This window comes from Montipora capricornis, chromosome 9 (assembly GCF_036669925.1).
Source record: "Montipora capricornis isolate CH-2021 chromosome 9, ASM3666992v2, whole genome shotgun sequence".
NCBI classification, from domain to species: Eukaryota; Metazoa; Cnidaria; class Anthozoa; order Scleractinia; family Acroporidae; genus Montipora; species Montipora capricornis.
The window spans coordinates 29,352,633-29,367,632 of NC_090891.1; the positions used below are offsets into that span (position 1 = coordinate 29,352,633).

The following is a 15,000-nucleotide window of genomic DNA, read 5'->3' on the forward strand; positions in this document are numbered from 1 at the left end:
GGCAGTAGTTGTGGTACATGGGTGTTGTTGTGCATGGATGAAGTGGATGTCGTCCTCGATGAGCATGATAAATGTTTTTTTCCCCACATAGAGCAGCCAATAACATTGTGTAAAAATATATTCAGCATCACAATTTCCCCCATATACAAGATTAGACGATTAACTGATATACAACAACATGCACACAATCCCTTCACTTTGCAGTCAAACCAGCTCAAGCGTTCCTCTGACGAGCAGATTAATGAGTTCATTATTGCAGATTTGATTTCAGGAATCATTTCAACAATCTGGTTTTCGGATGAGTGATGCAAAACTCAATCAAGCCTCAGGTCAAAACTTGAATTTTGATTGGATTATTGCTTGCTTCCGGTGCCAGGCCAGCGTGAGAATTTGACAGGTGTAGCAATTTGCATAATCTGCCAAGGTCGTAACAAGCGTGATTTGCCTTTATTTTAAAATTAATTTCTCTATCTCATCTTTAATTCAAAAACATGGTGTCTCAAGTTTGAGGATACTGGTAAGATTACGGTAATGTTGCTAGAGTGAAATGACAGTTGTTTGGAAGATTATGCAAATCAGTAAACCTGTGAAATTCCCACGGCAGCCTGGCACCGGGAGCCAGCAATATTCCAATCAAAATTCGAGTTTTCAACTGAGGATTGATTTGAATTTTGCACTATTCATTCGACAAACAGATTATTCAAATGGTTACCGATATAAAATTTGCAATAATGAACTCGTGAATCTGCTCATCAGAGGAACGCTTGAGCTGTTTTGATTGTAACTTTCTCAGTAACCTGGTTAACACATGCTTATCCCTTGCATTACATATACTTGTAACTGAATGTTATTCAATTGTTATTGTTGTGTAGTATATTTTGGAATGTATGCCTCAGTTGCTTCCCTTAGTATTTTACCAATTTCCATTTGGTTTTTTTTTGGCAAGTTCAGTTTAGTAGTTATGCAATGAATTTGGGTAAACAAGATACCACATCACTTGTCCAGCCATAAGGGAATTGTAGAAAGCTCCACCAAACTTTAACACTTTGATGCCCAAACCGGCCTAAGCTGGCCAGACTTAGTATCTTACTCTGTCTAATGCCAGAGTATTTTACTCTGTCTAACGCCAGACGATTTTACTCGTCAATGGGGAACCCCTGGGAGCCAATGGGTTAAATTAAGACCATTGGCCTTTTGTAGTCTGTTATTTTTCTGTTGAACAGACCAACATTTTATTAGAATTTGTTCTTAATGACAAATGTCTTCTGTTCAATTTACATTTCATGTGAAGCTGTTTTTTGTTATCAAGCATTTAGTTGACTCATATTTACATATGCTGCCCGCCAGAGTCTTTTCACCTATATGCCCTTTAAATTAATTTGGGTTTCCTATTCGTTGAGTATAATTTCATAAATGCATCACAGAACTTCCTTTGTTTAAATGTTTGAACATTTTTAGTTAACTACCTGGTTCGAAAGAAACTCAAGTTCTGCAGAACTACTACAACCCTTGACTTTTGAAGCTTTCTTCTTTTTTGTGAGGGGGTTCTCTTTTCGTTGTTAAATTTAGCATCAAAATATCTTCAAAAACATTCCTGGTGCATGCTCCTCGCTAGCCTGCGAATGCGGATGTATTTCCATAAATCTGCATTCGCAGGCTAGCTCCTCACAAAAGCTTTCCATCTTGGAAGGGACATATAGATTTTCTCCACCATCTGCTTAGTGTCTGGTGAGGGCCTTGTGAAATTGCTGGAAAAGTGTGCTAAAGGTGGTTTCCCCTTTTGAAAAGTTATTTCAAAATGGGGCAGATAAGAAGAGGTTTCACTTGTTCCATTTTCATAGTAAAATTAATGCAAAAATGTTATACATGTAGGTACTGAAGAGTTCAAGCTTGTTGAATTTTTTATTGTATACATAGTTTGTTATGTGGCAAATGTTCATGTACTCTGTTTACATTTCTTATTATTTAATTTGATGACAAGGCTGATTTGTTATCATTGTTTTAAAAGAACCTAAGATGTGGCAGTGTCCCTGGGAACTCAGAATGGCAATGTCCTGGCATACAGTTATGAATCCACCCTGATAGATGTAGGTTTTAGTGAATGTTCAGCCCTTTAACCCCTAAGAGTTACCAATAATTTATTTCTCCTTATGTTAATGTCTCTTAACTGATCAAACATGAAGGTTCTTGAGAAAATGGGAAATGATCTACAAGTGAAAAAGGACTTGATTGTGAAATAAAATAATTATTCTCCTCATACATGTATGTGCCATAGGAAATGTCTGGAGAACAGTGTGGAGAATGTGCATATTGATATATTAATGGATTTAAATGGTTGACTGTGCTGAAGGTATTTTCATTTATTTGGCGAGATGGGTCTGGGTGTATGCAACATTTCAGAGGGACTAAACTGTTTATCTTTTATTTTTCTGTGAATGATTTTAGTTTCATCCTTGAGTTCCTCATTTTTCTCCCGAAGTTGAGCCTTTTGCTGAGAAATGACTGTTGCATGTGAAATAAAAGGAGAGCCTCATTTGTAATTGGGTGGCAATTTGTGCAGCAAGATTTTTTGGAAATTTCTTGTGCTTCAATTTGTTTTTGTTATTAGATCAATGACAATGTGCAAATATATTTGTGTATCTATTTAGATGGATAGATCGAAATTTTTGTTAGCAGCCTACTCTCTCATTCTTTGTCACTTTCCCTTTCCTTTTCCGGCACCTCAATTATTTTCCTCAGATCTCCACAGTCTGAAGTTTGGCTGATGGACGGGTATGAGCGCTATCCAGGGAATAGAAAATAATAGGTTCCCGCAACAGGTGGAAAACGAGCAGTTTCTGAGGTTACGTTAACATAATACATCATGAAGAGAAAAAAGTTTAAAACCCCTAACAAACTTGCAACAACAAAACATAAACTAAACAGCCGAGGAGGCGACGCCGGTCAGCCGCGGATTTGCGAGAAAAATCCTTGGCCGAAAGGGCAGTCGTTGAGCAAGAATCGTGTAAAGGTGGTCTAAAATAGAAAGACACGACACAAGATTTCAAACACACTAAAGCAGTTTATTAACTTCAGGTTTTATGTACCATTGCTAACTAGACGAAACATAACCTTCAACTTAGCCACAGACTCTCATCTGCCCACGAATTGAATAAGAAACGACTCTTTGAACTCCAGGCATACTTTAAAGTCTTATCAATGACTGAACAAGAGACGAAGACAACAACAACAACAGAGACGAAAGTGTTTTCAACTCACGAATGGCTCCTCCGTTTGTTCCGTATGAAATGTCATTGAAGTCCATGAACAACAAGGAATTTAAAAATTTCATCAAAACGAATCAAAAGTCATTTTTGATATGTGTCACAGTAACAAATAACCTATCCAAAAATGCTTTTCAAAACCTTAGAGAAATCGAAACGCCCTTAGTTCACGGCAAAACTGTACCTTGAGCAAATTCTGAAACGGTGAAAGATTCTCTTCAAGAGAGCTGTGTCGATTGCTTGATAGTTATGAAATCACCGTTCCGATGTCTGCCCTCATGATCAAAACGGCAGCACTGAACAGTTGTGCCTTTCATTCACTTTGGAGTTGAAGGCCTTGGGCGAGCAAGACGTTGGAAATGGCCGTTACAATGACGTGTCAAATCTGCATTCGTCGTCCGCCATTTTGAAAATCGAATGGCGGGAGGAAGCCTGAGTCTTAGTGCGCATGTCCAGCCGTTTTTAAGCCCTGTCCCACCGGTAGGCCACAGGGTAGCCTGCGAGCAGGCTCTCACTCCTCGGTGGGAGAGAAGGAGAGCCTGCACGCATCCCTTTGAATTTTGAATGCCGCCTCCTGATGTCACGCTGAGAGAGCTGTCAAAGATTAGCCAATCAGCGCGCACCCGAAGTAAACATTGAAAAAAGAACAGAAAACAGAAAGCCACCCGTTGTGTATTTCAATTTGCTCGAGGCAGAAACTCAAAAAAAAACTGTAAAGGAAGGAAGACTTCGCCAGAAAAGCCTAAAACAACTATTGCTGATGCTGTAAAGCGTAGCTGAATATTCATTACGGTAATTCGTCGAAGTCCCTTCCGCGGAAAAAATGTTTCGTTCGTTAGGGAAAAATTAAGCACACAAACTTCAAACGACGGGAATCGTAATAGAGAAATTCGTTTTCCCTGACCGCATCTCCTCTGTGTGAGAATCGTCGACCACAACTGCTGCCAAATTTCGGTAAAGCGAAGCGGGGTTATCTTTTTTAATTTATTTTAATGAATCAAGACATTACATACAATACCTACACCAATTTATTTCAAAGGTTTATTGAGTATTTGCGGAGTTACGAGGAGATCGAGCAATCATTTGTGGAGTCGCCTTTTCGGCTTAACCAAATACTTGCTAAAATCGTGTAGAGTTCCTCTATCGTTCTCTATCGTTAAATCAGCAACAGAGGCAGCCGAAAGGCCCATTTTTGTCCAAATGTGATCAGCGATAATGCTTTGTCGAGGACAGGAAACTACCACGGTGACATGAAGTCGCCCTCGTTGTATTTTGGCCGCTACGAAAAACAGTTGGGAAATAAGCCTTTTTCCCAATCCTGTGGATAACAGAGATAGAACTTCCTTCCTTCCAGTAGAGAAGCCATTGCATCGCGTCGCCCGACCTGTAAGTATGTAAAGTTATGGTAAATTGCAACATTCTACAATTTTCTCAGACGCATTTCTGACCACCTCATCTCAGCGAAGCGAAGAGGCTTTCTTATTGTCGGAGCTTGTCACTGGTGACGTCACGATGTTATTTCATTTCAGCCAATCAGTATTTTGCGTCCAAAATTTGGACGCGACATTCAGAATACAAAGCCTTGCGGGCAGGCTCTCATTCTACCCCCAACCCCAGTCCCTCGGAGGGCCTGCTCGCAGGCTAGCCACAGGGTAGTCCATGGCCTACAGCATGGCCTACGACATGGCGTAGGCCATGGCCTACCCCAGGTTTTGTCTACATGACGAGTCTACTTTGGACCGAGCGCGTTTCCACCATCTTCATATGTTTTCGGAGAAAAATATGGCGACCGATATTAATGGCTGCAAGCACTCAAGATCGCTTACACTCAGGTACCAGTATACTTCATGTCTTTATCGATTTAACTGCGAACTTGATAATCCTCTTACTAGTATTAAGATGAACAAGTTAGGTAAAAAATGTAATTAAATGCGAAAGAAATAAGCCATCTGCGTGACAATTTGGCAACCGGTCAGTGTAAAACGCAGACTGCAGACTGCAGACTGGCGGTAAAATGCAGACTGAGGTTATAATTTAACTGTATTTGGCAACCCCGATAACACTCACCGTTGTGTCAATGGAACAAACTGGATTTTTGGTGCCATCTTTCGATTATCTCAGCATATGCTGTACAAAAGAGAGTTGTAAAAATTTTACAAGTAGAGAGGAAAGTTGTATAATTATTCTGACTCGTACAGCTGATATTTTCTTGCCCATCCGGTGACGCGGTAACCGTGGAAGTCACCGAACTTCTTCAAAATGCAAATTTTGCCTTCTGCTGTTTCGACCAATGGTTGTGTGCAGTTTCGTTGTCATGTGAAGAAACATTCTTTAAAAATGAATGACTACATCTCCTTATTTGTCGTTGGGAGGCGATTAGAGCAGCCAGGAAAGCCCAGAATATATTTTGGTACAGTGTAAAGGTGCAGTGCACCTGACTCGAGCCAAGAGTAGTTTGGAGTTCGACTTTGAAATAACGTTGGTCGCAGGATTTCCCGTGAAGATATGCCTGGCTATTTAACGTGGGTTCTGTTTTTTTTGGGTGCCTTTTGTGCGCTGGCAAGAACAGGTGGAGCATTGCGAATACAAGAGTGAGTTAGGGCTTAAATGCGTGAGAATTTTTCGGCATTGCAAAGATGTCAATGGATTTTCTTTTTAATTCATTCAGTGTTGAGAAATGGGCAAAGGACGCCGGGGCAGAACTGCGGTATTTCTTTAACAATAAAACTAAATTCAACGAACTTCAAGAGGTGAGCGTTGTGTTGTTTGCTTTTCTGTAGCGTTGCTCATGTTTTTACGTAACTTTTATGTATTGTGCTGATTTTAGCGGAAACAATTGTAATTTTACCACGCACCATTTTCTCGCTTTAGCTGCTGTTTTTTTTTGCTATCTATCATCTATATTATTTGCAGGAATACAAGAGTCGCTTGTCCCTTTCGAATCTTTCGAAGAAAGATGGAAGTCAGATCGTTCGCGATATGACAATTCACCTCGAGGGAATTTTGCAGAGCAAAACAAAATCCATAAAGGTTGGTTTCCGCCGTTTATCTGGGTTCTTCATGCAAGACACATTGTTTTGAAATTCAAAAACTGTTCTATTTTGGCCAAATTGACGCGCCCAGAGATCGCAAGCCGGAATTGTGTTCCGCGCGTTTTGCCTGAAACAGCCTGAAAACAACATGAATTTCAAATTGCAAAATATTGAAATAATGTGAAAACTTTTATTTGCTTTTGTGAAATATAAGTAATGCGGGGCGAGCTTTCATATTTTCGATTGTACGTGTTTAAAATTTTCCCTAGTTGTATTGGGAGTCGAAAGAAAATTAATTTTTCTGAAGTGACTTCTTCAATTTAAGAAATCCTTCCATGTCAAGCGCTCTGAAATATTTATGAGATATACGAGTCTGACTTTTCAGCTGATTAAATTAAGGACATCTAACTGCGCTGTTGCGAATTATCCGATTTTCCGCTCAGCAAAATTCTTTTTCGAAATAGAAGTGCTGCCTTCCCCTTTTTACAATAATGGGGCATTTAAAATAATGTTGTATACGAAATAAAACTGACTTGAATGAGAATATTATCGATTTCGGCGTCTTACTTCGCTGAAGGAACCTGTCTTTTCCTTCAGAATTCCTTATCGCCAACTTTTTCAAAATTACAGATGTTTTCCCCTTTGTCGCTAGAGGGTTCCCCTGCATTCACCATTAAAATTGTCTGGCATTAGAGAGGCCTTCCAATAATTGCCAACGAGTCAGGCCTTCTGAAGACAGAAGGCCTGGCGAGGCGGCAGCTTATAGAGCCGCGAGAAGATTTTTAGGCGGACGAAATCTCAGAAGCGCTTCAAATTTGAGTGTAATGTAGACCAAAAGCTGTAATGTAGACCAAAGCGATGAAATGTTGACCGTAGCGATAACCAATGAGAGTGCCGCACGAGTACGCCGCGTGATGTTTGCAGACGCCAGATCACGCAAGCTTGGCTCGTTGGCACTTTAGCGACAGCTATAACTAGTTATTAAGGGGGGTTCTGATGTTGCTTTGTAGCTCATTTTACAGCCCACGTGTCGCCTATTTGAATTGGCTAGAGACAAATGTCGTTGTCGTTTTTCGCTGCAATACAATTGTCGCTGTCGCTTTTTCGCTAGAATACAAATGTTGGCTAAACGTTGTGTCCTGTAATTTTGTTTAATTTAAAGAGTGAAAACGTCCTTCTTTTTATAGAAGATCAACCACTACTGAGATCACCATTACTGAGAAAGCCAGAGGTAGACTTTTGAACAGTTTTGGTGATCTTAGCTACCCTATAAACGGGCTTAGCCACAGGAGCCTCATCATGGCACCAACATGTGTTTTTCTGGAAGAGAAACACCCAAAACTTCTTACGAATTGTGTAAGCCAGGGTTTACAGCCCAGAATTTTACAAAATTTCCGAATAAACTGTTTTCTCCTTTGCATGCTGGAAGCGTGATGTGCAATGACTGCAACCAGTCAGAAAACTCTGCCACAATAACAACTTCCAAACTGTCAGCCATTTTATTTTGATGTGGGGTCAGAGACCGAGAAGAGAATGAGTGCGAAAAGTCGCGGCAGAAACTGTTCTACAAACTAATTATAGCATTTAGCAAATCTTGGAAGTGTAGGGAGGTGCAGAGGGGCTATTAGCAGATACGAGCTACGGAAGTGTTTATGTGGTTAAGCCCTTGCAATATTAATTATTAATTGCTGTCATTGCTAGACACTGCTTAACAACAGCTGGATTCACTCAAAAACTATATGTCCCCATTAACAACAGCTGGATTCACTCAAAAACTATGTCCCCATTAACCCTTTAACTCCCAATAGTGCCACTTATAGATTTTACTCTGTCTAACGCCAGACGATTTTACTCATCAATGGGGAACCCCAGGGGGCTGAAAGGGTTAAGCTTAAATGCAAGGAAGACCGTCAAAACCCTCTCTGTAATTATTAGTCAGTAATTACTGGTAAACAGTGTCAGACAACTTACCTTTCCTTTCTTTACCCTTGCAGCTCCTTTTGTCCTTCTTTTTGCTTTTTTTGAGAATGATGTGAAAACGAGCTACGGAAGTGTGTATAAATAAGGTCATTGTCGCTACATTTTTTGCAATTTTGGAGCGATGTGGCTTGTCGCCAAGAACCCTTGGAAGGGCTCATTAGAGAGTAAAATCGGTATGCTGTCCTTTTGGGAAGCTAAGGGTTTAAAAATTATCTGCATTTAAGTTTTGCAACAGGAATGTAAAGAAAGTGGTGCTCAGAATATGACCAGTTGAAATTTACTTATTGATATAACTTTATTTGATTGTAGGATTGAAGCCAGTGCTCAAAATAATGTCTTTTAAATCATTTAAATAAATCTCAAGTACACCATTATGACTTCTTGTATGGGTTCTGAAAAGCATAAGAGGAAGTTTGCCTGTCATCATAAAACAGCCCAATTAAAAATTACTTTCAATTGGTTTTTGTGGTAGTGCACTTTACAAGTGCACTACATTCAATGTCACAGAGTTAGTAAGAGTGAGCGATTGAGTGACTAAGGCCGTGGTGGCAAATAGGCCTGTAGCGCGTGCATAACTCACGAACAAAAACAGGTCTGCTGGTTAAGTGAGCTGGAGTTTGAAAAAAATTATCCCCAAAATCGGCGTGACTTTGTGACGCTGATGAAAAAAGCAAAAACTTGAAAAAGCACTCTGCGAAAAAAAGTTGTTTGTTTGTTCCCAGCGACCTTAAGAAGTTGATTAAATAAAGCTTCATTCATTCATTCATCAACTCTTAAAATACCTTTTAATAGCTTATCTTTAATGGATTTCTATAATTCTTGAGACTGACAACAGTTGTTTAATTGTTAAAACCCACAGTTGAAATAAAACAATGAAATTCGAATGAAAATAAAGCACAGGGAACAATAGAAAATGTTTGCCTAGTAACCATGCATGAGGGTACTTTTCACCATGATCAGTAAACAATATGGAAAGGTTGCTTTCCCATCAGTTGCGTGTGGATATCATGTTCATATTGATATATGGAATCCACCGATTGCAGAAAAACATGTCGCTAAAAGAGAGTTACAGAACAAACGTATTGTGCAAGTAATGAAGGGAAAAAAAACCGTTGGCCTTTTGCCTTGTGAGTTCTCCCGAATAGTGTGGTATTTTCTTGCATGTGGTGGAGAGATCATTGTTGAAGTGATCCGTTGAAGAATACCTATGTTTAATCTTTATTTAGTGAAGGTTTTTAGTGCTATTTGTGACCTCATACCAGCCAGTTTACTCCCTCTGAAAGCAATGGTCTTGTATACATGTATAAGCTGCACCCACAATCCCACAATCTCGAGCCCCAATATTTTGGAAAAAAGATGTGGTTTATATGAGTTTTTATGGTAATCTTATTGTTACTGGGTTGCCATAGGTAATCCAGTCAGAATATGAGTAGAATTTCTATTTTTATTGTTATTTTCCCCATGTTTTCCAGGTGCATATCCTTAATAAATGCCCTGTATGTATCCATTTAATTACATGACTGTATTTAGTGGTAAAAAAGTTTTTGACCCTTGTTTTTGTTCTAAGTAATATTATTATTTGTTTTGTAGACTATAGCTGTTTTTAACATAACATTCATGTCTTACATGACTGATGTTTCCCTCATTAGCATCTTGCTGAAAAAACTGCAGAAGTAAGAGAAAATTATACATTCAATCCTTCCCTTAAAGATGTAAGTTATGAGATTCTTTGTTCAATGTCTGACTTCATCTTTTGGTATTCTTTGTGCTGTCATTTACTATAATTATCATTAAAGTTGCCCAGTTATAAAATAATTTTGTGTAGGCCGGGTGTAATCCTGTGTGGTCCAAGGAAATTTTAAAAGTGTTTGTTTTACTCTTTTAGTTAATTTCTGTATACCTTGTTTAATTGAATGTATTATTTTTCTTTTTCTGTTTTTAATTTTTTTTTAGTTTCTAAAAGTGCGATGTTGTTTTACTAGGTGAAAAATTAGTCTTTTGTCTTTGTGACAATTAGTCTGAATAGCATGACTAGTTTTACAGGCAAAATTCTTTCCATTTTTATTCATGTTAACAAGTTTATTTAACAGGCTAGTTAACACAAGACATAAGAATAATTTTTTAGCGGCGATTTTTGCATTCAGTCAATACATAGATGAAATTGATCAGTAAATCTGCATCATTTTGTCAGACCTGTATTGCCTTAACTCTATCTTTTTTTTTATCTATGTTATATGAATTAATTAACCCGAAGTGTGGAAACGAACAGTTTCTCAGGTGGCTTTTACATGTAGTTAATATGTTCAGGCTAATCTATAGCAATGTTTTGATTGAATCAAAGCATCCAGCCATTACTTGAAAGTTAAGTGTTCATCAGGAACAACCAAAACGGTTTTTGTGGCAAACAACAAGGGACAACCCTGCCTAGTAGTCAGTCACTAGAACTGAAAAGTCCACTTTGCCCAAAATTCATTGCGCATTGTGACTGAATTTTCTGTAACACGAAATTATTCAAATAGCTGACATTGTTTGTTTCATGTGTGATTCGCTTGAGTGTATTCAGCCAATCAGATCATAAATTTGGAGAAACCATCATTTGAAAACAAATGCAAATAACCTTTATACCTGTAATGACTTTTGGGCAAATATGGGCCTTTAATTAATTAAATAAGTTGTAAAAATAAGCGCAGCAGAAATCAATACTGTACAGTCACTTGGACTGAAACCTGGTTTTGACATGACAAAATTTGTGATGACTGAGCCTCAAACTCTACACCTAGATCTGCTGCTGAAAAGGAAAACTGTTCTAAGACTCGTCAGCACTAATTTCATTGCATGGTTATTTTAGGTGGAATACTTGAACACAAAGAAGTTACCAGAGGATTACTTCAGAACTGATCGAAAATTTTCATATTCAGTTGCTATAAACAAGAATAATAGTGTAGTTCATATCCCTACTGACGTGTACAGTGGAGGTAGGATTTGTAGTGCAAAGTTGCTTGATATGTAAAGTTTTGATGATGTTCATTGCTCCAGTTTCTTAGGTTGAAATCAAGATACACCAGATTAACTTTGAAGTCAAGCCTTTAAAGAAGACCCTTAAACTTTTATTGTTGTGACTGCCGTGTCCAGTCTTATTCCAAGAAATTCTCAAGAATTCCAATTTAATTGATTTCACAAATTCCTAGTCCACAGTAAGCCCTTTTAGCTTTCAATTCCCAAAAATTCCCAAGATTTTTAACTCACGGAGTTTGGGTAATGATACAATCTAGGAAATTTCCAACCCCATTGAGAGACTTGCAGTGCTGTAAATTGTTAATTTCTGGAAATTCCCAAGAATTCCAACCTTCTCAAGTCTTGACTTATTTGCATTATATGGCAAAAGTTGAAAATTCCTTGGAATTTCAAAAAACTGGGAATTCGATCATTTCACTCAAAGGTTCTCGTTGAAGGTGAAAGGAATGGTTTATCGGAGTTGTGTAAGAGTGGCGATGTTATATGGGAGTGAGACATGGTGTCTGAGGGAAAATGAGATAGCAATTTTGAGAACCGAGAGAGCAATGGTGAGAGCAATGAGTGGTGCAAAACTGATGGAGAAAAAGAGGACAGAGGACCTGATGGAGATGTTGGGATTGAAGGAAACAGTGGTGCGGATGGCAAAGGCAAATGGAGTGATATGGTACGGGCATTGAGCAGGGATGATGGGCATGTTCTAAGAAAAGCATCGGATTTCGAAGTGAAGGGCAAGAGGAAGTGAGGACGACCAAAGAAGATGTGGAAGATGCAAGTGGAGAAGGAGAGCAAGAGCGTTGGTTTGGAGAAAAAGCATGCCATGAATTGAGCGAGATGGAGAGTGGGAGTTAGAAAGATTGCTGACAAAGTGGGGTTAATTCGGCCACCCCGTTTACGGGGATCAACCCGGATCAAAATTGGATTGATTGATTGATTGATTGATTGATTGATTGAAGGGCCACAGCAATATGGTGAATGAAGTTTTGCTTGACATGTCCAAATAAAATGGTGAATGAAATTTCATTGGAAATTTAACTTTCTTTGAAGTATTGACATTCACATTTATGCTGAATTTCATTGAAATTTGCTCTGACTTGTTATTTTTGTACATGTAAGTTGGTACATGTAGGCACTGTTGTTTGCTAAAAATTTGCCCTCTGTTTGGTAGAATAACCAACAAATACAAAAGAATAGTCACTTGGTGACTGCAAATTATAATAGCTAGGGTCTCAATTTCAGTACTTTTTTGGTGGCCAGAATTAGTTCGCTGTAATTTTACAACATTACGTAATTTAAATGCTTTGTAAAAGTGTTTCTGTTCTCATTATCCTTAGTGGCACACATTAATCAGACACAATTCACTCAATTCACAGGGATAAAGATTCAAAATACCATCACATGGACAAAGAAATTGAATCCATATTTCAAGGAGAATGACAGAGATGACCCCTCATTGTTGTGGCAATACTTTGGAAGTTCTGATGGAGTTTATAGGGTGTATCCAGGTATAAATCACCGGCTTATTGTTTGGTTTTGTTGTGGGACCCCTTGTCACAGTTGATGTTAGCTGAACTGTTAGATTGGAAACTGATTGCAGGGTTGCCATGGTTGTCAAACTTTAAGCCAGCTGCCAGAAAAAATTTAACCATTATGTACTCAGTTGTATTGGCTCAGGCTACTCTACTGGGCTGCTAGCAGATATTTTGTTTTCCTTTGTTTTTGCTTCTTACCTTTCAGAAACTGTCTTCTATTCTGAAATAATTGTTTGATGAACGTGTGTTGTGAAAAGGGAAGAGGTACAGTACAGCCCAAAAATAATGCACGTGCAAGAACTTCTTTTTGCGTCCGCAAGCCGGCAACTTCTTGCAGCTTTTTGCGGCTCCTTGCACCACAATCCTACCAGCCGCAAGAACTTCTTTGCGGTTAGAAGTTGGCACCTCAAGAACTTCTTTCTGTTAAAAAATCCTGACCGCAAGAACTTCTTTGCGGCAACATCTCAGAAAGAAGGTGAAATTCACATAAATGTGAAGCTAGAATTGATTCCTGTCAGAATATTTGAAATTTCCTCTGCATTCCTGTTTAAATATCTCAAGGAAAATGCAGTGTAAGCAGACTCACAAGACTGAATTTTTCAAGCTCGCCATTTTCATTTGTTGTCTGCTCCCAAGCACGTGGCTTTATTTCACGATCGTCACCTAAAGCCAGAAAGGTGATTGTTGCTAGTTTACTTTTTTTTTTACGTTTTTTTTACCCTGTTAGAACGGTGGCGTCTCCCAGATTTTATACTAATCATTTCAAATGGATAAAAGATACTTAGCAATGTAACCATGGTTGTTTGAAGACAAATTAAAAGGGAAAACAACTCACTTCCGGTTATCGTCCGTGTCTCAAAATGCGCGTGCTTAAGCTCCATAATTGTCAATAAGTGACGCACGAGACACTCAAAAATCAGCTGCCTTCATGTATATTTTCCAATCAGCTGGATATTATGTCGCTGGATGAATTTTTTTTCTGGGTGAGAAATACCCTCATGCGACTAATCCGCTTAAATTAAGGTTGGTTCTGAATTCTACTCAGTTCGCGTTCACTGAGAAAAAATAAAATAAGCATGAATCAAGTTTGATGTGCCCTGGAGTCCCACAGAGGCAGATTCTCTAGGGCAATTTGATGGGGAACTTGTATTGTTTTGACGTCTTCTGTATCCATTCCGTCTTAACAAAGCCAAAAGAAAGGAAAAATGAATACAAGTATGCCACGGCGAATTACGTGACAAAAGCGTGACCGACTTGTTTTCAGCGCAATGGTTGTTATGCAAATTATTGTTCGTCTTTTCCTGGTGATGTGCATTCTATTTAAAAAGTAATGATATCAAACAGGAATGAAACAAGCAAATTTCAAAGCAGCCTTATTAAATCTCTGCATTTATGTGCATTTCACATTTTGAAACATTCGCTCTTGTCGCTTTCGATCTCGCAGGTGGGATTCTACAATGTAGTTCCCTTGATAAGTGTTTCTGAAAGGAGTTATAAATGCATAAGCTTTTGTTTGTTATTTACTATAGTATTGTTGATACCACGAGTTTTCTGTTGCGGATGAAGATATCACACGACATTTGCTTACACGTAACACTGTCACCTTCCCGGCATCATGTGCAAATGGCTACACGTTCGATCTAAAACATTCAAATGTTCATTCTTTAGATGTGGTTTGTTATGCTTGCGAGCCTGCTTGTTGGTAGTTAATGGCGTGATTGAAGGTCTTTTTTTTTCCTGAAAGTGCAGAAATTAGTTACTGCTTTGAAACATTCACGTTCACCGGTCTTTCTTTTAAGCTAGTGCTCCGTTAGTACCTCAGACAAGCAACACCGACTACTCTTGCGGGTGGACCCGCTAACTTCTTGCGCTTTATGCGTCTTGCGGTTAAGTTTGTAACTTCTTGCGGCAAGCTTTCTATCTTCTTGCGCTTTGAATGTTCTTGCGGATAAACCGCAACTTAACTTCTTTTGACCGCTTGCGTGTTCTTGCAGCGCAAGAACTTCTTGCGCCACTTCTTGCGCGTGCATTATTTTTGGGCTGTACTGTAGCTTTTTTCTGTGAGACCAGGGATTTTTGCCCCCCTTTAGTTGATGTTGCCTCTAATTTCCAGTGAGTTTATTTTTGTAATGGATGCCTGTCCTTCAGTAGGGCCTAATTAAAGGGCCAGGCTCAGGGTGT

General features: G+C 38.9%; 1 protein-coding gene across 2 annotated transcripts in view; it reads left to right on the forward strand.

The window, feature by feature from the left end:
- Positions 1-5,715: 5,715 nt before the first annotated feature.
- The window catches only part of LOC138015626 (voltage-dependent calcium channel subunit alpha-2/delta-4-like), a 58,364-nt gene continuing 49,079 nt past the window's right edge, over positions 5,716-15,000 (forward strand). For both annotated transcript variants that reach the window (XM_068862710.1, XM_068862711.1), the window contains exons 1-6: positions 5,716-5,854; positions 5,932-6,013; positions 6,177-6,293; positions 9,925-9,987; positions 11,124-11,250; positions 12,661-12,792. In XM_068862710.1, coding sequence (XP_068718811.1) covers positions 5,769-5,854; positions 5,932-6,013; positions 6,177-6,293; positions 9,925-9,987; positions 11,124-11,250; positions 12,661-12,792 — 607 coding nt within the window. In that variant the 5' untranslated portion in view covers positions 5,716-5,768. The remainder of the gene's footprint in view (positions 5,855-5,931; positions 6,014-6,176; positions 6,294-9,924; positions 9,988-11,123; positions 11,251-12,660; positions 12,793-15,000) is intronic.